Genomic DNA, 24,607 nt, shown 5'->3' on the forward strand with positions numbered 1-24,607 from the left:
TTTGACTCTTACTAGTCTCAATTATTCCTTTGCTTTGTGATGCATATATTCTCTAAGAATCAGTTACCTGAATAATACTCCATACTGATCTTATAATCTGAATAGGAATCACGGTATATCTATGGAAAGGAAAATCCTCCTTCAGACAAGTGCCTATTTTCAATAGGTATTAGATGGTTGTAAAATGGAGTTTGGAATTTGTTAATTCAGACACCAATAACTTAGAAAAACTTTTCCCCATTCGCTTAAAAGTTGTCATGATGCATTATCCTCTGTTTTTGTATGTTGAAGAAAAATGTATGAAAAATATGAAATTAATTTTGAGTTCAAAGGTTATACATTTCTATAGCTTATTATAAGTGACCATAATTTGTGAAGTAAACAGTTATCAATATACTTCAATACAAGTGTGTCTAGCAAAAAAAAGTATTAGAGATGAATAGGTTCTACCCAGTTGTTTTTCATATCAACGGCAAAATCACAACATTTAAGACATGTGGTTTTGGAGTATTTAGTCTTGTTTTCTCTCAGAGAATTTTTTTTTTTTTTATCCGCAGGAATTGCTTATATATATCTGTCTGTCACAATGGAAAAAGGTAAACATGTTTAAGCATTTGTTTTGGAAAATTATTTTAAATGGTCTAGTTCATGCTATTTTTTTTTCTTGTTTGGAATCACAGAAAGTATATTGACAGGAACTGAGAGAATAGGATAGTAGGATTCGTCATGATATGAATCTGAAACTTTAGACATTTTGATAATTATAACTTTGACTTTTGATGTTCTAGATTGAAAGGTGAAAGAGAATATAAATTACGGGCACATTCTAGATTGAAATGTAAGAAAGTAATTAAATCAAGGGCGCTCAATGGATGTTTGCTTTCAGAAGATAAAACATGCTAAGAGCTCCATTTGACTCAAATTAATATTTTTTCAACTAGAATAAATATTTTTCATAATAAAAATTAAGAACTAACTAATAGGAACTGAGAATACATCAGAAGTTAAATTCCAGAGTAATACTCTTTGTCATATTTTAAATCTATATGCCCCAAATTAGGATTCCTGAGTTAAGGTATAGTTAATAATGGAAGCAACATTGAAGACTTGTATGTTCCCCAATATATTGATTTTCCCGAGGTATTTGTTCTCTTTCAGAGGAATCTGTGGATCCTGAGAGGTTGTTGCAGTGTCCCTATGATAAAAATCACAAAATCAGATCATGCAGGTTCCCATACCATCTTGTGAAATGCAAAGAGGTAATGTTTCACTGGAACATGTTGGTATTACATAATTTCTTTAGTTCATGGATAAATTGGAGTATTGTTTTTATAATAAATTGTAGGAAATATATGTGAAAATGTGAGAGAATGTAGGCATAAATACCATAGTGAGATTTTTGTATTTCTTCTGAAATCTCTGCAGCATGTAATGGAAAGTAAGACAATCCTAATCCAATTTATTTCTAGAGACATATTTCTAGATCTCTATTCAAAGCAGAACAAAGGCAAAATGTTTTGTGTCGGTAATTATGTCTAACTCTGTGTGCCATATTTCTTTTTTTCTGCCTTTTTATTGTGAAAATAACATACAGAGAACTTTACATACCTCACAAATATTAGAGGTGGTTTCGTTTTCCTCCCCATTGCCTAATGTACAAAATGTAAATTAAGTTATTCTTAAATTATTTTCTTAAAACAACCGCCGTATTTTATGGTCTAGAATTCAGTTTGAGTACTTGACTTTTCATGCCATGTTTATAACCATAAAATGGGAGATGCATTTTGTCTATTTTCTATATTGGAGGTATTTATTACAAACTTGCTCTTATTTTCTCCAAAAATTACACAATATTTGAAGGTTCACTGAACTGTGGGTAGAAACTTACTTTTTTCTTCATGTAGCACTGCTACAATAAGTTTCAGAGCTGTAGGAAATTCATAGTTTCTGCTATTTTGTTTGTAAAGAAGACACATGTGATGACCCTCCATTTTGGGTATTTTCAAATATGTTTTCAATCACCCTTACTATGCATTTGTAAATTTTATATAAATAACCCATATTTTAGTAAACATAGGCCAAAATTGAACACTTATGTGCATTTCTAAAGTTCCATATAGAATTTATGGGTGTCTTGGCCCTATTTCCTCATTAAAGAAATAATAACAACCTGAGAGTTTGATATCACTGTATCATTTTTTTAATGCCAGCCCATGCAGGAGAGTCATAAACCTTCTTATCTCCCCTATCAAATGAGAATAGAAGAAGTTCTTTGAAAATTGTAGAAGTCTAGCCCTTTGCAAAGGGATGCACTAGTTTTTTTTTTTTTTACCTTCCTCTTCCCAAATTAGATAAATATATACACAATGCAGTGCACTAGAATCAAATACAGTGAAAACAGGGGTTATACCATGGGGAGGAACACACCAAAGGGAAAAATATCAAATAGTTCATTAAAAATATGTTAAAAACAATAGCAAGAGGGGAAAAAAACCACTTGTATACCTATCTTATTTGATTTATCATCTTTTTTTAAATAAGTTTTTATTGTGAAAATACTTTACAGAGTGGTTACAGTTACAGGAGTAATATAATGAGTATTTTTCTTATCATTGTTGCCTCCTCCGTTGAGTTTCCACTGCCATCCCTTCCCCCATCTCCAGAATTACATTTACCCCCCTCCCACCCTGCTTAAATGATAACGTTCATTTTTGACATAGCATATTTTAAATAAATTTTTATTGTGAAAATACTGTACAGAGGGGTTACAATTAATGAGTGCATTTCTTATCCAAAATTGTTTCCTCCTCCTTTATTTTTCTGCTACTATCCTCTCCCTCCTAACTCTTCAACTACATCCCTTCAGTCCCATCTCCACCTCTGCCGAACTTGTAAAATTTGCATTTCAAAATAATGTCCTGTACATCTGATTGTGGCAATGGGTCAAGTTATATAAACATTTTGTTATTTCTCTAACCCTACTGCAATTAAACCAACATTCAATACAGTGAACACAGGGATTATACCATGGGGGAGGGACATACAAAACAACAAAAAAAAGCACATGGTCTCTTTTAAATAGGTTAGAAATAATACCAAGGAGGAAAATTAAAAACCTTTGTCCCTAACCTTGGGTCCATTTCGCTTAGTCATCTTATCTGATCTTTCCTGCTTATCGCAGATATATACTAATTATTCCAAATTGAGGAAACTATGGGGCCTATGTTTATTTGGGCCTGGCTTACTTCACTTAATATTTTTTCCAAGTCTTTCCATTTCCTAACAAATGGCGCAGTGTACTTCTTTCTGATGGAGGCATCAAACACTTTTGCTTCCTCCTTTAGTTTTCCCCTACCATGCCTTCATTCCAACCTCTCAACTATACTCTACCCTTGCCATAATCCTCTCTTTAATTGCAGAGTTCATTTTTTATAAGCCTCTGTACATCACTTTTGAACATTTCTGCTTATCCTAAATGTACACTAGTTTTTTCCAAATAAGGGAAACAATGGACCTATGTTTCTTTGAGCCTGGCTTACTTCAATTAATGTAATTTTTTCTGAGTCTTTCCATTTCCAACAAATTGAGCAATATCATTCTTTCTGATAGATAGAGGCATAGAATTCCATTTTGCATGTATCTACCACATTTACTTAATCCACTCATCTACTGGGGGGCTTCTGGATTGGTTCCATATCTTAGCTATGACAAATAATGGTGGTATTTTTAGTATGGTCTTGTATTCATTTGGGTAAATGAGCAAAAGAGGGATTGTTTGATCATAGAGAAGCTCAATGTGCAGTCTTTTGATGAACCTCCATACTGTTTGGGATACAGGTTGACCCATTGTAACAATGAAATATACAAGGCAACATGTTGAAAATGAACTTTGCAACTTTAGCTGTGTGGGTGAGGGGTAGAGGAGAGGAGTTGGGGAGATCAGGAGGGAAGAGATCTTAGGGGAAAAAAAGAGGAGGGAGTAACAATGCTCCATAGGAAATGTACTCATTACATTATTCATATAGCTGTAATCCCTCTCTACAGTATCTTTATAATAAAAAATGTTTATTAAAAAAAGAATGTACTAGCACAGTACCTATAGCATGGTGTCAAGCCTATGGTAGATATCCTGAACAAAGTAATCTAAAAAGTGAAAATTTGAAAATGTTTCTTCATATTTGAACTTTTGTTATACAGAATCATCCTGACATTGCTGCCAAATTGGCTACTTGTCCCTTTAATGCTCGTCACCTGGTTCCACGAGATCAACTCACTGAACATATTGCAACTTGTATGGACAAAACTTCCCTTGAAGATGATGTAGGTAAGCTTGATAATTAAAATACAATCCAAATCAGTGTAGGCCCTTTGCACCTGCATCCTATTGTGATGCTAGTTTTCTCTTTGTTTGTAGATAACATCATATGGAATGAGAAACAATCCAAGAGTTTTGAAAGTACATGGCAATGTGTGTCCTCTGAGGAAGACTGGGATAAAGGTAAAACGCTTGTTGAACTTCCTGCATTTTCCATTATTTACTCTCAACTTACTTTGTACTGTTGTATCCTTTCTTCCCTTACTAGTGAAATTAAAATTTCTTTGTTCAATTTTGATTGTCTTGTATGCTAATATCAATAACATATATGAAAATATGCAGTCTTAACTGATTAAAAACCATGTCAAACATTTAAATGATATGTTGTTGCACATGGGTAAGAATTCATACATTTCAATCTTTATTATCCAGCTAAAAGTTTCTTGGGAGTCTCTTAGGGACAACCACCTTGTTGTTCTTCTTCATCAATGTATAATGTTAGAGCCAATCTATTCTAGCACCTCAGTCAAGTATGTAATTCTCCCTTTCGCAGAATCCTTGGAAGATCCTAGCCCAAGTTTTGTTTGGGGCACAATCAAATCATCTGGCAACAACAGGTAAAGAAGATGGTTTTCTTGTGATGTACTATTGTCTTTTAAAATTCAAAGTAAAGAAATAGGATAAATGAATAAAAAACTTGGTCTTCTATAAAACCATATATTTTGCTCACTACAAAGGAAGTTTTGGATTGCTCTCTGAACTGGTGAACCTGTGATAGGTGGCAAAATCAAATACAGTTTCACTAGGACTGATACAAAATGCAATCACCCAAATACTTCAAATCAGATTACCTTATCTGAATATTCTTCTCATTCTCTTATAATAAATTTAAATCAGGGAAGCCATAGATAACAGTATTATGTTGGGCCAATCTTTTTATAACCATTTTCATGTTTTCAGGATTCACTCATCACATCAATTATGATAGTGTAAATGGCAGTATCTTCAATTGGTAATTGATAAAATTACGGACTTATGGGTGGGTTACTATGTCTTCCTTCTAAAATTCATTAATGAACATTATAGGAATGGCTATCTGATTTAAATTTTCTCCATAAATTAGTATAAGATATTTGAGGGATTCTTGAGATGATTTACAATTTTCACTTTACAAAGATACATATTAATAAAATGTATTTAGAGCTATTTTTAACAGCAATACATACATGGATTTCATATTTCACATTGCTGTTTAAAGTATAAATACACATTAGATATGGTATAGATTGGAATTTCAAAATTAGAGGTGTAACTACAAAAGTTATGCTATCTCAGGGAGTATTTATGAGATTGTTTAAAAAATTTTAATTACTAGAATGAACTTGTTCTTCTAGAGTCACAAAATAGGTTATATTCTTGATTTTATGGAATTTGAACACATCAAGTCTCTCTGACATGGTAAGATGGCAAATAGAGGAAAAAGTGAACAGTAATTGGGTTTTCTTGGAATTCTTCATAAGCATTTATTTAATTTGGAATCATGTCATTTGTCTTGCTTGCCAATATGAGACCTCTTCCTTTTTGTGAGACAATATATTCTAGATGTATGGATAATGTTAAGAATTTTCATCTCTGATCAGTCTAGAAAAAAAAAAAAAAACAATGGCTGGGAAGGTGGCTCAGTGGTAGAGAGCTTGCCTTGCATGCATGAGGCCTGGTTTTGATTCCCCAGCACCACATAAGCAAAAGGGAATAAAGCAAGAAGTGGTGCTGTGCCTCAAGTGGTAGAGTGCTAGCCTTAGGCGGAAGAGTTGAGGGACATCGTCCAGGCCCAGAATTCAGGCCCCATGACTGGACCTCCCCCCCAAAAGCTTATTCCACATAAGACCAAGGTGAATTTATGTGAGCCTGTCCTCACAGTCAGGCCTCATATATTCTTCCTGTGAAATGGTAGTAAGAATACTAATTATTTGTATGCAAATATCTGTTGTATGTCAAACATATTACAATATTAGGTGAAGGATGCATTGGCAGTTTATATAGTGAAAAAAGTGCTGAGTAGGAATAATAGTAATAGATAAATTCACCCTTGCATCTGGTGACAATTTGCTAATTCATAAAGATTATAGCAGAGACTAAAAATCCTGTTTACAAACTGAACAGATCAATTAGTATTTGATCAACCCAATACATTTATTCTTGGGGTTAAGGAGTTTCTCATCCTCTGTCACGCAGAGGAAAATGAAAATGTCGTGGAAAACAATTTTTGGGGTAGCAAACCATTCTTGAGGCAGGCCAGGTGATAATGTTAATTCTAGCATCTCACATGTTTGACCCAAAAGGATATAACTATAGATTAATGAAGGATATTTTGCAGATTCATTTCTGGCAATTAATCCCCTCAAAATTGAATACTATAGAATGTATTCTACTTAAGGAAAACTATGGTTACTCGTAGACAAGTAGTGTGCATAAATGTTGGGAACAGACAAGCTCAAAAATCATCAGCACACTCTGGATAACAGAGAAAAACAGCCTGGTACAGGTTGCTTAGGGACCTGTAGGAGGCTGAGATCTAGGATCAGATCTCAGGAATATTTGTGACACTCTCATTACCAATTAACCACCTCAAAACTGGAAGTGTCTCTGTAGCTCAAGTGGTAGAACAGTAGAGCTCTAAGGAGCTCAGGGACCTTGCCAAAGCCTAAAGTTCAAGCCCAATGACTAGCAAGAACAATAACCAAAGATAGGAATGTAATGCAATATTCATCAACAATGCCCCATACTCACTGGTATTTCCAAAAACTCTGAATTTTTTCCTTTGGAGCAAGTTAGATTTTATTCATTCCCTATGAATAATATCATTTATTTACCCTCTGAATTTCAGAGAGTAATGTTTGATGAGACAGTGGTATTTACTTCCTTCATTGGTTAGTAGAACACTTAATATGTTCTAATGGGATTACTCATTCTGTTCCCTTATGCTAATATGTCTTGCTTATGGAATCATAATGTTTCTAGCATGTAAAATGTAGATAATACTAAAGAACCTGTAAATTCTTGAATCTGTGAGTGTAGAACACCATGCTACTTGTTGATGTATCTCTTCAAGATTTATCCAACCATAGCTTTGCAATTATATATATGTGTGTGTGTAGGTGTGTGTGTAGGTGTGTGTGTGTGTGTGTGTGTGTGTGTGTGTGTGTGTGTGTGTGAGCTGTGTTTGTGATCAGATATGTCTGTTACCTGTCCATTTATGGGTGGAAATTTTGTGATGTGTATGTACTAACTGAAATGGTGTACATTTTTTCCTACTCTGTTTCAATACCCATAAGTAGATGCTGCACACATTATTTTGTTTTCTTGGAATTGAAAAGTGAGGGTATTTTTTCTGCCTTCAGTTTTTGATTTTACTTAATTACAGGTTATCATGGATTTTTTCATGTGTCTTTTTTGTCAATGAGTATTGAATCTTTGCTTGGGCCATTGATATTCAAGCTTCTTACCCTGGGCTTGATCCAAGTGATATTTTCCAAATGTTGATATGTTTCTGGCATATAATTCTCATAACCATACATATTTGAGAAAGCAGTGTTAATGTCGGAATGTTACCCTAAGTTAATGGAAATTTTCTATGTTCATTTCAAAGTCCAATATTTCTGAGACTCCAATATTACTGAGAGGTGACATGCATATGTGTCTTAAAGGTTAACTATTTTTCTGAACTGCTGAATATATTTAGCTGATATAACATCACAATGTACTTATGACTTCACAATAGAATTTGTTTTGTACACAAATAGGAATGGATAAGCCGTTTATTTGTTTGAGCTATGGAATATTTCTTGTAATTGTACTGAAGGTATTTGCATGGTATCCCTTCATATTTTACTTGCGTCCATAAAGCATGTATCCATTGGTAGGATATATCTCATAAAACAATCACTCCTTGTGATTTCTTTTTATGCATCTGTTCACAAATATTGAAATGGAGTGTTGGCTTAAGTTCATTGCATTAACATTATATAGTAAATCCACTCTGGATTTTCTTTTCTGTACAACCACGTGAAGTATTTCTTCCTATTTTCCTGGATGCATGATACATCCATGAATATATTGCAAAGGACCTTGTCAGAAACTGTGTCAAGGCCTGGCTGAGCCCGAATGGGTGATAGTAGAGTAAATTTTGAAGAATTGTAAAATAATCGCTGAATTAATAGATTGAGTAGTTTCACACTTCAAATGTTCAATGAAGTTTGAATGTGTTGAGGCAGAGAGGGTCCAAGTGTCATTATTTGTTAGGTTTGTATACAACGATCAAATTTAAATGGGAAGAGAAGTGGAAGTAAGCATGAAATTTATTGGAAATAACTGATGATGTGCTCTCATTAGTTTTTGAATATCTCTCAAACTGCTAGTTTAGTTCTTGTTCATATGCAGAATACAGAAATAAATATTCTAGTGTTTTCCATAGAAATTAAAATAATATTTTGTGTATTTCTTTGCAGGAATAATTCTATGAACAATCCATGAGATCAAATTATTTCTCATTGTTTCATCTACATCTTACATTCATTAATATATTGTTGATGCTCACTCAACCAAGTGAATTCGTTTTAATTTCTACGACCTTTTCAAACCCTATTCACATTTACCTTGAATTCAGAAGCAAAGCCGGGTGTTTATGTCCTCATTGGAAATCACTATGTCACTGTCCACATAGACGTGGCAAGTTTGGAATATAGAAACTTCAATAATCAATTCAAAAATCTACATTTGTTTGCCAGTAGAGAACAAATCATACTTCATTATTTATTCTCCTTCAGTTTGCCTGTGAATATCATCTTCCATTTCATATATTGATATAATTGCAGAGCCCAATAAATACATAACAAAACTGTAATGATATTAGACCTCTTATACAAATCTTACACCAATTATATATTCCCATATAGAAAAGCCATTAAAATTTCACAGGGATTTTTCAACCAAATTCTGAAGTATATTTCTTACTATACAAGCTTCTCATGCATCTCAATGATTTCCATGTATAATCTCATCTAAACAAGATTCTAGGAGTTCTTTCCCAAACATGTGGCAGAAAAAACCAGGTTAATGTATGTATACACAAAATAACATGAAAATCTTATTTTGTTGTGGGGGCAAATTGCAATTTGTGAGGATAGCATGATTGTGTGCTAAAAATGCGATATTTTTAGGGCAAGAGGATTCTAAAATGTTCCAAGAAAGAGTGGACTGTTATCTGTAGAGTATCAAAAGCACTTTTTTGGAACCATCTTCAATGACTATCTTCATATTCAATTTGTGTGTAATTTGCCCCACATATATATGCCCCCACATATTTATAGTTGATTTGGCACTGTAGCCCAAAACATTCCTGATGCAAAAGGGAATAATTTTTGAAGCATATTTTAGGAAGATCCACTTTGTGAAAATGGTTGGTAGGACTCCTATGCTATAAATAGAGTTGAATCTTTTGCATACAGATGAGGAAGTTAAATAGGTGAGAATGTGGCTCATATTTATTGTTGGTGTTGAAATGGGAGACTTTTTGATTATGGGCTTTTTTCTGCACCTAGTGTATAATTGCAAATATTTCTTAGTTTTCTTTCAGAAATTGTGAGCAGGAATGAATTCATCATTAATTTGTGAAGGACAGCTTGGAACTTTTAGACTCAGGGAAACCTGAGCCTTTTCCAGTAGGGATATGAAGAGAACAGATTTATCAACACATGTCTGTGTATAGACTGAAAACAAATCTACATACAAATCCGTGTGTAAACTTATGAATATTAAAATAAATGTATGTATCAATACTCTTCTTTTTCATTAAACTTATGGTCAGTGTTATGTACAGAGTTATTATAAGTATGTATGTGACACAGTGAATAGTTTTCTTGTTACACGTTACCTTATCCCCCATTTTTCTTACACTTTATTCTGCTTCAAAACTCCTGCTGCCCCTGTTGTAAATGCCATTTCCAACATATTGTCTTGTGAGGAATTTTATGGCACTGGTTCACCCATTGTCCTCTATCTCAAATGTTTTTGATTCCTCTTCTTTGCCCGATTCGGATTAAAGTTTACAGTCCACAGGCTATGAAATCAAATATAGTGACAAGAATGGAGAAACACTATGAAAAATAAAGGAAAAATAGCAAGAAAAAAGGAAGAGTTTTTCATAGTTTTTTTTTTTTTTAAAGTAAGTCACCAACTATTATAAACCTCATGTTTCTTGAAGTTGATTTTTCTTACCCTAATCTTTTGTTCATATATACATAGCAATTAAGCTCTTGCAATCCTCTTTGGCTGAAACTGGACATACACCAATTAAGGCAAAAAAATAAAAAAGAACATAGGGTGCATATATTTTAAATGACACTTCTAAAGAAAACATTATGACTCTTCATTAGGTAAGTTTAAATAGAAGCATGGTAAACGCAGTAAAATGGAAAAGCAATATTCAATAAATAGTGTTGTAATATTCGTTAACTTCCTATAGATGCTTAAAGTTAGATTATACATCACTGTGTCAAACCAATTTCCTAATGAATCAGACCTCGAGGTTAAACAAAATACTCAGAATGGAAGAAATAGAGAAATACTAGGTCTCATAGAACATTTTGAAACTTTCTCATTAGAGATGCACAAATACATCAAGTCAAAGAAACGTTGGACCAACTATATTGCTTGAACCTTCACAGGTTCTTTATAGTAAAGTACATAACTAAATAGGTAAATAAACAGCCAAAAGACTGGGAGAAGTTCTTCACTACCCAAAAAAGACAAAAGCGTCTTAGAGCTGAAATATAATCAAAATTCAACAAGTCAAATACCCCCCTAAAAGAAAAACCTGAACAATAACCCCACTCTATGAAAAGAAGTCTAAATATTTAAAGAGAGACTTCACTGAGGGCAAATTGAGAATAGCCAAAGGACATATGAAGAAATGCTCAATGTCTCTGACAATGAAAAGAAGCCGAATAGAGTCAATACTTACATTCTACCACATTACATTAGAATGACAAATTTATGTTCATTCCATAGGGAAAACCAGGAACCACTCCAGATGCCTGAGAGTAGATAAATGGATCAGAAAATGTGCGGTATAAACGCAATCGAATTCTATTTGCCATTAGAAATAATGACATAGAGCCATTGGTAACGAGATTGAAAAAGTTAAATATATAAAATGAATTAAAGGGGGCCAGACCCAAATAAACATAGGCTTCAGGGTTTCCTTTGTTTCTAAAAACTGGTATTTGTCCATTTTAGTCCTAGAAGAGGATCACAATAGCTTAATAGTAATGTACATATGACCATAGAATATTAGGCTAAACAAAATAAACTCTGAAATAAAAAATCATTTGGTTTTCTTTATTTTTAAAAATATACTGTGTGAAGGTATTTCTCTTTACTTGCCTTCTTCTTTTATTTTCCTATGTTTTGTACAATGTTGTCACTGTATTTGATTTTGGTACACACTGTAGTCCATGTAAGTTTATGAGAATTAGGTACGGGAAGGGCAACAACAAAATCTGAGACAAAGGATAATGGGCAAACCATACAAGAACAATCACAACAAAACTACATGTTAGTAATAAACATTACACCTGGTGGGAGAGGATAGAGATTTTAGGTAAAAAAAAAACAAGAAAAAACAATAAAAGTGAACAATGGGTGAAAACATATGACGAGAAAAGTAGTCATTCATTGCTTACGTATGTAATTCAAATTCCTCTGTACATCACCTTGACAATATTCCTTTAGAAAGAAGAGTATTGATACATACACTCTTCTCAATTCTCATAGGTTTACATGTAGATTCTTAAGTCACTGGGTTTGTATTACATATACATACACGTGAAAATTGTTTTGATTTCTTGAGGTTCCTAAAAATGCACAGGTATCCCTGGGTCACCAGGTTTCAAGCCAATATTGACAAATTAATGTTGAAATAATTTTTGGTCAAATATTTATATAGGAATCTAAATAGTCATTTGAAATTGCAAACCAGGAGATCCTGATGCTCAAATATGCTCCAAAGCAGAAACCTCACATTTTCACACCTATCATATATGTAAGCAAGACTGTCCCAAGTAAAATTTCATCTGTAGTCAAATACTTCAATTCTTTTGATTACATAGAAATCTAACCAGTAATAAATATTTTTTGGCAAGGGAGATCGTCCTAAAATATACTTGAAAATTTATTCCTTTTGGCCATAAGAACGTTGTGGATCAACACTGCTGGAGGAATATCAATACCAAATTTCAAACTCTACTATAAAGCCATAGTAATCAAAACAGCTTGGTATTGGCATAAGAACAGACCTCAGGACCAATGGAATAGAATTGAAAACCCAGAAATGAACCTACAGACCTATAGCCATCTAATCTTCCATAAGGGAGCTAAAACAATAGAATGGAAGACAGACAGCCTCTTCAGTAAATGGTGCTGGCAAAACTGGTTAACTACATGTAGAAAACTAAAGCTAGATCCTTATATATCACCCTGCACCAGAATCAACTCCAAATGGATCAAAGACCTTGAACTCAAAGCAGACACTCTGAAATCATTACAGGATGGAATAGGAGAAACCCTGGGTCTCCTTGGCTCAGGCCGAAATTTTCTGAATAGAGACTCGGAAACACAACAAATCAAAGAAAGGCTGGACAAATGGGATTGTATAAGGTTGCAGAGCTTCTGCAGGGCAAATGACATTGCTAGCAAGATCAATAGAAAGCCCACGGACTGGGAGAAGATCTTTACTAGCCATACCACGGACAAGGGTCTCATATCTAAAATATACTTGGAACTCAAAAAATTAAACCACCCAACAACAAATCCTCAAAGAAACAACTGCCCAATAAGTAAGTGGGCGAAAGACTTAAAGAGAAGCTTCTCTGAAGAAGAAAGAAGGATGGCCAATAGACACATGAAGAAATGTTCAACATCCCTAGCCATAAAAGAAATGCAAATCAAAACAACATTGAGATATCACCTCACTCCAGTTAGAACAGCAAAAATCAAGAACTCTAACAACAACAGATGCTGGAGGGGATGTGGACAGAAAGGAACCTTACTTCATTGTTGGTGGGAATGTAAACTTGTTCAACCACTTTGGAAAGCAGTATGGAGGTTCCTCAAAAGACTCCACATAGAGCTCCCCAATGACCCAGCAATCCCACTTTTGGGCATTTACCCAAATGATCACAAACAAGGCCACACTAAAGCTACCAGCACAACTATGTTTATTGCAGCATTATTTACCATAGCTAAGACATGGAACCAACCCAGATGCCCCTCAGTAGATGAATGGATCAAGAAGATGTGGTATATATACACAATGGAATTCTATGCCTCCATCAGAAAGAATGACATTCCCCCATTTGTTAGGAAATGGAAAGGCTTGGAAAAAATTATATTAAGTGAAGTAAGCCAGGCCCAAAGAAACATAGGTCCCATGGTTTCCCTTATTTGCAATATCTAGTATAGGTATGAGTCAAGCGGAAAAAGTCAGATAATGTGATGTTAGGAAAACGAAACCTCAAATATGTATTTTAATGTTTTTGTTTCTTTCATGCATGTGTTTCTAACGCATTTATAAGATTATTTCTTTGTTGCTTTGTATGTCCCTCCCCCACAGTGTAACCCCCGCTTTCACTATATTTGATGTCAGTATAACATGTGGAGGAGATGGGGACAAACAAGTCGTTTAAGGATTCAGGTGGTCCTGTTGCAACAATGAGAAGTACAAAAAGTCATGTCAAAACCAGCTTTACAATGTCGGTGGGGGGGGGGGAGGGGGGGTATGATTGGGTGGGAGGGAGGGGGGAGGCTGGGAAGGGAGGTGAAGGGTAAACAAAGGAGGAGGCTGCAATGCTTGGTAAGAAATGTATGCATTATCCTGCCCATGTAATTGTAACCCCTCTGTACAGTATGTTCTCAAATAAAATAAAAGAAAATTTAAAAAAAAAAAATAAAAAATAAACTTGATAAATTTTGCATGTGCTATTAAGTGAAAAAAAAAAAAAAAAAAAAAAAGAAATGTACTCATTATCTTGCCCATGTTATTGTAACCCTCTGTACAGTATTTCACAAAAAATAAAAATTAAAATTAAAAAAAAAAAATTTTAAATCCACAAAAAAAAAAAAAAAAAAAAAGAATGCCAAATGAACTAAAATATGGTGGGTGTGGGGTCCTTAAATATGACAGGCAATTTATACACAAGTCGAAAACAAATATTCATTAGATATGGCTTCATAAACTGATCTTGAATTACAATCCAAACTTACAGATTAATCTTTCCAGAATATTTTAGTAATAGCTAAAAATATCTCAAACGATGCACAAATTCTTCTCTGATAAATCACAAAATCTCTGTACAAAATATGGTAACTTCAAAGAGTGCACATTGTCCCCCAAAACTAATAAATGTCGATTGTTTATACTCTTGCAAAAAATCTATTTTTCCCTTTCACAGACAATGGGAAGAAGTCACATTTCTTCTGCAGTATAGATGACACATGAAAAATATTGACATTATTTAGAATCTTGTGTCTTGAGAACTACGTTGCAAAATTAGGTGATTTAAAAAATCTGTAAAATTTTCCTACCCATTCTTCTTTTTGGAACACATAAATTAATGGGAAATTTGTATTAGTAACCACATATTATTTTATTTATGTTATAATTATATATTATATTATAATCATAATATATATTATAAATATAATATTTTGATATTATATTTATTTATATATTTTTCTTCTATTTTTAATCATATTCTACATTATTAATTAGTGAAATTGAACGTATTATTCCCAGACAAACGTACCTATTGTGAGTGGTGAACCTACATTTAGAACTTAGGAAACAGTCCTTTCGTCGGATTTCTTTCTTCACCCAATATCCTAGGCATTCTAAGTAATGGACACTTGGTTAAACCCAAGGTGTCCCTGAAAGACTCGCTTTGGGCTTGTATGCACTTCAATCCCACATTTTGTTTGATTGAATATTCTTCAATTATGCACAATTATTCATTGTGTAAAATAGTCTAGACTCTTGAGTCCCCCTAAGATCATAAAAAGCTGATTCTTTTTATATCTCCCTTGACAATTCCCTGTAACTTATGTCTCTGTCATTGCAAGACAAAATAATCCTATAACTTTTGCATTGATTCCAATGCAATTCAATGTTCGTCTCTCAATATTCCCAAAAATTACTTTGTACATTTGTAAATATCTACTGTCAGTAAGACATTCATGGAAGACTATTGATAGTATATAACACATTATTAAGAACCAAGGTATATGTAGGAAAAGGCCATTAATATCACACATTCTCCCTCACATGGAAACCACTTTGTAATGAGATTGGGATGATTTTAATGGAAAATTTTGAATTGATAGATTCGGAGCTTGGTAAAGCTCTCTATACATTTCCTGCAAAAATGTTATATCATCATACGGCAGGGAGCAATTTGAAACACTTCTGTCAAACATTGTGCTTTTTAGTCCTTCAATGTTACACAGAAATATTGCAAATTCTTCTCTTCTGGCTTTATTTTTTTTTGTCTGTCTTGGAGTTTGTACTGTAAGCGTGGGCTTTGTCTCTGCATACTTTAGCTCAAGGCTTGAGCTTTGCCCCTTGAGAAAGTTCGCCACTTTCAATTTTCTGATGGAAATTTGGAGTAAAATATCTCATGGACTTTCCTGCCTGTGCTGTCTTTGAATCTTATCCTCAGATCTCACCTTCCTGAGTACTTACTATTATAGGTTTTAGCCAATGTAGCTCAGCTGTTCTTACTCTTATCTAATAAAATACCAAAGTAGCAACTTAAAAATTATCCACAGGTATTTAAACAACATCGACGAAATTTCACAGCATCTCTGAAGAGAAAATTTGCAGTGAAGTGTTCCAATTCACTTTATTTTGCTTCCTCTAGAGGAAACCCAGATATTAATGGAGAAGGAAAAGAAAATTATCAGACATGTAGATCTAAAATCTCTAACCACATTTACAAATCATTGAAGATATTGTAGGAAAAATAATCTTTCATTTGGACAGAATTCATTTAAGTGAGATTACATTAATAGCCAGTGGTTTTTTTATTTTTAATCATTGTATTATGATCAAAGATATACCTCAAAAAGGGTGCTAATATTTACCTATTTGTTAGAAGATTCGACACAGTTTCTACAATCTATTTACTATCTAAAAGTGAAATATATTTCTTTTCTAATATTCCCTTTTTGAAGACAATTACTTTGTAAACAATTAATTTTATTCAAGGCTGGACAAAACTCGTTAATTCACAACATTCACTGTTCCCCACCTTCCCCATATTTATCCTTCTAATCCGCAGTTAAGAATGAATTAAATGCCTCCATCAGAAGGAATGATATCTCCCCATTTGTTAGGAAATGGAAAGTCTTGGAAAAAATTATATTGTGAAATAAGCCAGCGCAAAGAAACATGGGTCTCATGATTTCCCTCATTTACAGTAAATAGTATAAATCGAGGAGAAGCAGAAAGGTCCAAAAGTTATGTATATATGACTATACAAGAAGAGGATAAATGAAATGAATAGATAGGGACACAAGTTGTTCCTACTTTCTTGCTATTATTTTTAATGATTCTAAACTCTTCTATGAGATTTATTTATTTTTCTTGTATGTTCTTCCCCAAATTATAACCCATATTTTCACTGTATTTGATGACAGTGTCCTGTGTCTTTTTTATACATTTTTCTAATTTGTGGAGGGAAGGGAAATAACAAATGCTGAAATAGGATACTGGTTGACGAGTTGTAACAATAATATGTATGAGACATTATATTGAAAACTACCTTTAAAATTTGGGAGTGTGGGGTAATTGAGGAGGTGGGGTGGCAAGGGATTGTAGGGGAAAATCAAAGGAGAAGGTGATAATGCTCGATAGGAAATGTATTCATTACCTTACTCATGTAATTTTAACCCCTCTGTACACTATTTTTACACTATCTTTTGAAGGAACTGAAGTAGTTCCTGCTGCCTCATAGTCCAGGTAGAAGAACATGGTAAGTATTGGATATATGATATGTTAGTGATTAAACCTTCTTCACATGAGTACATATGTGTTAGAAAGGATAGGAAAGCCAACAAGTGTTCAATTCTACTGAACAACAGCAGAGTTCTCAGAAAGCTTAAAAGGGAAAAAAATAGAGCATGCTGTGCAACCTTTGCTGTTATCATTTTTACCTACGGGGAAGCATTGACTTGCCATAAGGTGGGATGATGTTCAATAAACTGATTTATCATGACAAAGAAATTACGGTTCTATCAATGATAGAATAACTGCAGCCTCATCTTGAAGGCACATGGTAAGCACGTGACCTCTGCTGTTGAGACAGCTACTTGATGTTAGTCCTTATCTATCGAGAGGGTAAGGTTTCCTGCTCTGCTTGGTGGTTTACTTTGACAAACATCAGAAAGATGCAGTTTATCTTCACTCTCCTTGCATGTACAATCATATTTTTAACGACCCTGTCATAAATAAAAACCATACTTTGTTCTTAGTTTCTGTAATGTCAGCGGTTTGGCTTCTCACAGGTTCAGTGTCCTATTCCTTTTCCTATATTTTTCTGTAAGTCCAAGCAACTAAGTACCAAATTAAAATGTTTTCTCCCTGTGGAAGTACATTTGAAATCTCTGAAAGTGAGTCTAAATATTTCCTCACTTTCCTCACAGTTATACATTAAATCTTTCATAAGAACTTGGTAAGTCAGACTTCTTGCTGTTAATCAAGTTACAAGACTGTGCTACAGTTTGGGTAAATGACATGACACTGGTAAAGGGACCTGCTTAAGTCTACTGATGAACAGTGTGTGATTCATAATTTTGTTGAGTAATTTTAAATTATTTAATGCTGTAATCCATAATCTTAAACGAATTTCATCAAAATATAAAATGTTCAATTTCTGTATGAGAAAATTGGTTGCATAGAATCATGTTGACATTTCTGCAAATATGCCTGTGTGTCCTCTCAATGTTCACCATTGAGTTCCATGGAATCAAACCAATAAGTATATACTATGCTCAATGGAAGAAAAGTTTGAAAGGAAAGTATATTTGTTTCATTTCTAGCACAAGTCCTACAATAACGTCGCCCCTTTAGACCATTGCAATGCTTGATGATTATTTCCCTGTTTGTGTAATCAACTCTTGGTAACATGGCAATATCCATTCTCTTAGGATGATTGAGTTTAGTATAAAGAGCTCCTTTAGTTTTCCATATTTTTAACTGAGAAAAACTATAGAGAGGGGTTACTATTACATGAGAAAGTTAATGAGTACATTTCTTATCAAGCATTGTTTCTTTCTCCTTTGTTTCACATTATCAAACCTTCTCATATCCCCTCCTTCCACTTCCCCACCCAAAACAACCACCCCACACCCCGGAGGCCAAAGTTGTAATGTTTGTTTTCTGATATAACATCTTGTAGGACAATCTCATTTTTGCAATGGGCCCACCTGTATCACTATCTAAACAATTTGTTTCATGCATAAATCTCCCTTTAAATAATGATGACACCTTTATCTGTCATGGTCACTCATTGAATATTTTGCTCAATAATTTCATCCTTACTAGTGCAATTCTTTAAATCCTATCATCCTATTACTTGAAGTCTGGCAATTCTAACCAAAGTGAACAAAACATGTCTTAAAGAGGCATTTTTAAATTTTCTTCTTGAAGCTTTACAACTATTTCTAATTATTTTTGAGTCACTGTTTCATGGTACTAGTTTAATTTCTTCAATACACCTGTTTATATCTTGCTCAGCAAAGTGCCTGAACTCAGACATCATCTAGCACCTAAAATGAGTATCTGTATCATACATTACAATTATGTTTGGATATACCTTAGCCCCAAAATTTAGGAACACAATGAAATACTTTCACAACTGGCAACTGAAATGCATTTTTCATCTGGATCTCATGTTCCTGGGTAAGAAGAAAATAAACAAACTATATAAAATGACTAAAAAGTGTACTGTTCTCAATAAAATTCTTTCTTCCTAACAATCAATACTTTTTGGATTGAACACTGATTCTCTAATTAAAGAAAAATAATCTATATGAGGTGATGATCACTATCACCATTTTAAACATTTTAAACTCTTTTAAACGTTTTAAACATTTAAAACTCTTTATACTTTTTAAATTTACTCATCAACTCAATAGGAATATCCAAGTAAACATGGAAATATTTTTCTGGTTTTCTCTGATCAATTCTTTTATCATATTAGAATCAATGAAATATTGTTCATGTATTTTTGAAAAAAAATTACTCTATTTTAAATAAATGTCTATGCTTTGCTATATAAAAGATAAAAGAATTGTATGGAATGAAAAATATTCATATGAACATGATCACCTTACCGAAGTATACTATTTTGAATTTTGTAACGTGAGGAAAATATTCTAAGTGGAACTCTTATCATAGAAACAATTGAAGGAACGTCCTGGTGAGTTGTTTAGGGAGACAATGTCTGAGGATTTCTCTTCATTTTCTCATTGGGAAATTATCAACTTTTCATGGATTAATAAGTTGAACAGAGCACATAATTATTTGAGTATATTTGTCATTGTCATTTTCTAATTTCATGTACCTTTAGATCTCCCCATGAATATTCAGGTTATTTATTTCCAAACTAGAGAAATACATTTGACATTATTTTATTTTAAAAAACTAAATATATAAATAGAACTTAATTGAATTCTTTTGTCAAAATGCCTCGATTTGAACATTTAACCCATGATTTTAACCTGATTTTCATTGACTCAACTGCAATTTAAATAACTATATGGTGAATGGAATCAGAGGATTTTTTTTGTTTTTTTTTTCTTTTCTCTGCTAACTCTATCCAATTTACTATGAATATATATGATTTTATATGTAAGTATATAGATAATTATTCTTAAATAGTTTTGAAGACACAAACACCTGCAGATATTTCTGACTTGGTTTAAATCATGTATTTCAAATTTGCAAGAATATTTTACTATGTTAGGAATTGTTATGAAAATCATGAAAATGTATCCATGATTTGCTATATCGTAAACATTCCATTCATTTTATTAAGTTTTGTCTGTAATGAGGATGCTTCATTTTCTGTATACATCTTATACTATGAAATACCAAATTAGGATATTTTATACCTCATTGGAATTTCACATGTCTATACAGAGAGATGCACAGGGTTGTGGTATGATAATTTTCATACCAAGTTCTTTTGTACAAAGTAATCTAATGTTCAAAATGATGAGAGCAATCAAGTATTTTTTCCAATGGTTGTGTATACACTATCCAGTTAGACAATGAACTACTGTGAAACCCAGCCACAACCTAAATCCAAATTCTTTTTTTGGGGGGAGGGGGCGGTCCGGTCATGGGGCCTGAACTCTGGGTCTGGGTGCTCTCCCTCAGTTCTTCAGTTCAAGGCTAGCGTTCTACCACTTGAGCCACAGTGCCACTTTCGTTTTTTTTCCTTTTTGCTTTAGTGGAGCTGAGGAATCTAACGCAGGGCCTCAGGCATGAACGGCAAGCGCTCTACCACTGAGCCAACTTCCCAGCCCCCTCCAAATTCTTTCAACATGAAAAATTTTAAAAATCCGAATCAGTGTTCATTGGATTGGAAGTACATAAAAATTGTGCTGTTTCCCCGAGGAGGCTACAATGCTTGATAAAAATGTATTCTTTATCACACCCATGTAATTGAAACCCTCTGTACAGTATTTTCACAATAACAAATAAAAATAAGTAAAAATAAATCAAAGAGCACCTGCCTCTGGAAATAGGTAGGGAAAGCTGGTCTGGATTTGACTGTTAGCACCATTTAAAAAAATAAAAAAAATTGTGTTGCATCAAGTAAATGCACAAATCTATTAGGTCTAAATTTTATAATATATTATATGTAATTAAAATGTAACTTGTTTTGTTATTTTTTCAGTTTTCATACATGTTAACTGTTTTTGTATAGTTGAATAAGTTTAATATAAATTATTCAAGGAACAGGAAGATGTGAGGGAATGAATGAAAAACTTTCAAGCTGGAATTCCTTTCTGGAGCAACTTGGTTTGTAAAATGCTGCATATTCTATTCATTTTTTCAGTGTGAATTTTTGGTGGGACAATGTGAGTGTGTGTCTGTGTTTGTGTGTGTGTGTGTGAATGTGCGTGTGTATGGCTAAATTGTTCTAATCGGATACTAGGTTGTGAAACCAAACTAAAATGTGTGAACAGCATAATTGATCAGTTGATATAAAATTATTATATGTTGGACTCAAGAATAATTTTTTTAGGCTGGGAAAGTGGCTTACTATTAGAGTTCTTGACAAGTATGCATGAGTTTCTGGGTTTGAATGTGTAGCACCACAAAACATGAAAATCAGGAAGTGGTGCTGTGGCTCAAGTAGTAGAGAGCTATCCTTGAGTTGAAGTACTGAAAGACAGTGCCGAGGCCCGAGCTCAGGCTCAATGACAGACAAAATAATTAGACTTCTATAAGAAGGAAAAAGCTGACAAATTCAAGCAATAAGTACCATTCTTCTTTAACATCTTCCTCATTACCATTATCTACTCCAACCCATTCATTCTCTATTAGCTTTATGCAATTTACAGGATGTAAACATTTCAACAAATGGTTATATGCAGTATGCCAAAGGGGACTGATCTACCAGTATTTGTTCCATACCTTAGCTATATTAAGTAATTATAATAATATTCATAGTCATGTTATTATGTTTACTGTGTCCTTGTAAGTGATCCTTTTGGTCAATGCAAAGGAATAGGATTGCAGATTGATAGAGGAGCTCTGTTTTCAATATATGAGGAACAGCATTCCCATTTGGTCACATATGTGATAGATTCAGATATGATTTTTTTTTTTAACAGGAGTCAGTAGGAATTTCAGTGTAGTTTTCATTTGCATTTTTTTATTCCTGGAAGTTGTTCAGATTTGCAGTCAAACGATGTTAATGCAAGGAAGTTACTGTGCTTTATATTATCAACTTTGTAGGATAAAAAGGATGCATTTGCTATCTGAGCAAGCTAATATGTAAAAATTTTTATTAGCAACATCGATTCTTTTTTCCTTAGTAGGCATTTGTATATTACTAGCCACATTCAAGGATAACAGACAATATCAAGAGGTAGAATAATAGAGTAAAATCTTAAAAGAGACATCATTAATATAAAACATATTAAATTCTATACAAAGTGCGTCAAAGAGAATAAACAAATTAATGTTTCATTCACAAAAATCAACTGTGAGAATAGAATAATTATCACTCGTTGTACTCAAAACGGTTCCCTTGAATTTTGGGTTTAACAAATATCTTACCAAAATTAAAATAAAATTATCCAAAGAGACTTGAAGATGTGTCACTATAGTAATGTGTCTTACAGCCATAAAACAGACTCATATTTCTTTTCAGATTTCATGTATAGAAATTCATGGTGATTGAAACATGGCAAAGGTCATAGAGCAAGATCAATAGAAATCTCACAGATTGGGAGAAGATCTTTACTAGCCATTCAATGGACAAGAGTTTCATATCTAAAATATACTTTGAACTCAAAAAACTAAATCCTCCAACAAGTCCTTAAAGAAACAACTACATTTCCAAAGTGCTTGAACAAGGTTACATTCCCACTAATAATGCAGTAGAGGGTTCCCTTCTGTCCACATCCCCTTCAGCATCTGTTGTTATTAGAGGTCTTGATTATAGCCATACTAACTGGGGTGAGATGGAATCTCAACCTTTTATTTTTTTTTTTTTTTGCACTTATTTTATGGCTAGAGAAGTTGAGCATTTCTTCATGTGTATATTGGCCTTTCCAATTTCCTATTCAATGAAGTTTCTCTTTAAGTGCATGGCCTACTTATTGACCAGGCAGTTGTTTCTTTTTTGTTTTTATTTATTTTTTATTGTGAAAATACCATACAAAAGGGTAATGAGTATATTTCTTATCAAGCATTGTTGCCTCCTCCTTTGTTTCCCCTTCCCATCCCTTCCCGTCTCCCACCCCTTTCCCCCCTGGCCAAAGCTTTAAAGTTCATTTTTTCCACTTAACAACTTGTACATTTTATTGTTGCAATGGATCCACCTGTATTCCTATTTAAACGTTTGTTTTTGCCCTTTCCTTCACAAATTATACCAATATCAAATACAATAATAGCAGGGGCTATACCATGGGGGAAGGACACACAAAGCATCAAAGAAATCATCTTATAAATATGTTAGAAACTTGAAAGAAAGAAAAAAATTGAATACTTATCTTGTTCGCAAATGTCCAGTACTTTGACAATGTTAAGCAATAGGTTAGCATTCACTATCTGACAAGGAAAGTTCCACAGCATATCCTTAGACCCACATTAGAGGATTCAGAATTTAAAGCATTTTAGAAACAATTGCAAGGAAGAATAACACAAATGAATACCTATTTTTTTAATTTTTTTAATTTTAATTTTTTGTGAACATACTGTACAGAGGGGTTACAATTACTTGGGAAAGATAATGTGTACATTTCTTATCAAGCTTTGCAGCCTCCTCCTTTGTTTACCCTTCACATCCCTTCCCAGCGTCCTCTCCCCACCGCCCTCCCACCCAATCCTCCCGCCCCACCAACGTTGTAAAGTTTCTTTTCGACATGACAACTTGTACTTTTCATAGTTGCATCGGGTCCACCTGTATCCTTAAAAGACTTGTTTTTTCCCATCTCCTCTACAAATTATACCGACATCAAATATAGTGAAAGCAGGGGTTATATTGTTGGGGAGGGACATACAAAGCAACAAAGAAATAAACTTATAAATGTGTTAGAAACAAATGCATGAAAGAAAAAAAAACAGTAAAATACATATCTAAGGGTTTATTTTCCTAACATCACATTATCTGACCTTTTTTGCTTGACTCATACATATACTAGATATTGCAAATAAGGGAAACCATGGGACCTATGTTTCTTTGGGCTTGGCTTATTTCACTTAATATAATTTTTTGCAAGTCTTTCCATTTCCTAACAAATGGGGCAATGTCTGAATACCTATTTCTTTGTTGCTTTGTATGTCCCTTCCCCATGGTATAACCCCTGCTTTCATTGTATTTGATGTTTGTATAATTTGTGGTGGGGAAGGTAAAAAACAAATCATTTAAATAGGGATACAGGTGGGCCCATCGCAAAAATGATATGTACAAGTCGTTATGTTGAAAAACGATCTTT

The 24,607-nt window shown here is 33.6% G+C and overlaps 1 protein-coding gene across 1 annotated transcript in view; it reads left to right on the plus strand.

Annotated features, from left to right (window-relative positions):
* Positions 1 to 586: 586 nt before the first annotated feature.
* The window catches only part of LOC122127997 (gametocyte-specific factor 1-like), a 33,486-nt gene continuing 9,465 nt past the window's right edge, over positions 587 to 24,607 (plus strand). Inside the window, exons 1-5 of the mRNA XM_042702301.1 lie at positions 587 to 596; positions 1,159 to 1,259; positions 4,198 to 4,324; positions 4,869 to 4,904; positions 5,276 to 5,327. Of these exons, the coding sequence (XP_042558235.1) occupies positions 587 to 596; positions 1,159 to 1,259; positions 4,198 to 4,324; positions 4,869 to 4,904; positions 5,276 to 5,327 (326 nt within the window). The remainder of the gene's footprint in view (positions 597 to 1,158; positions 1,260 to 4,197; positions 4,325 to 4,868; positions 4,905 to 5,275; positions 5,328 to 24,607) is intronic.

The sequence above is a fragment of the Dipodomys spectabilis genome, unplaced genomic scaffold (assembly GCF_019054845.1).
Source record: "Dipodomys spectabilis isolate Male_0828 unplaced genomic scaffold, ASM1905484v1 ptg000319l, whole genome shotgun sequence".
NCBI lineage: Eukaryota > Metazoa > Chordata > Mammalia > Rodentia > Heteromyidae > Dipodomys > Dipodomys spectabilis.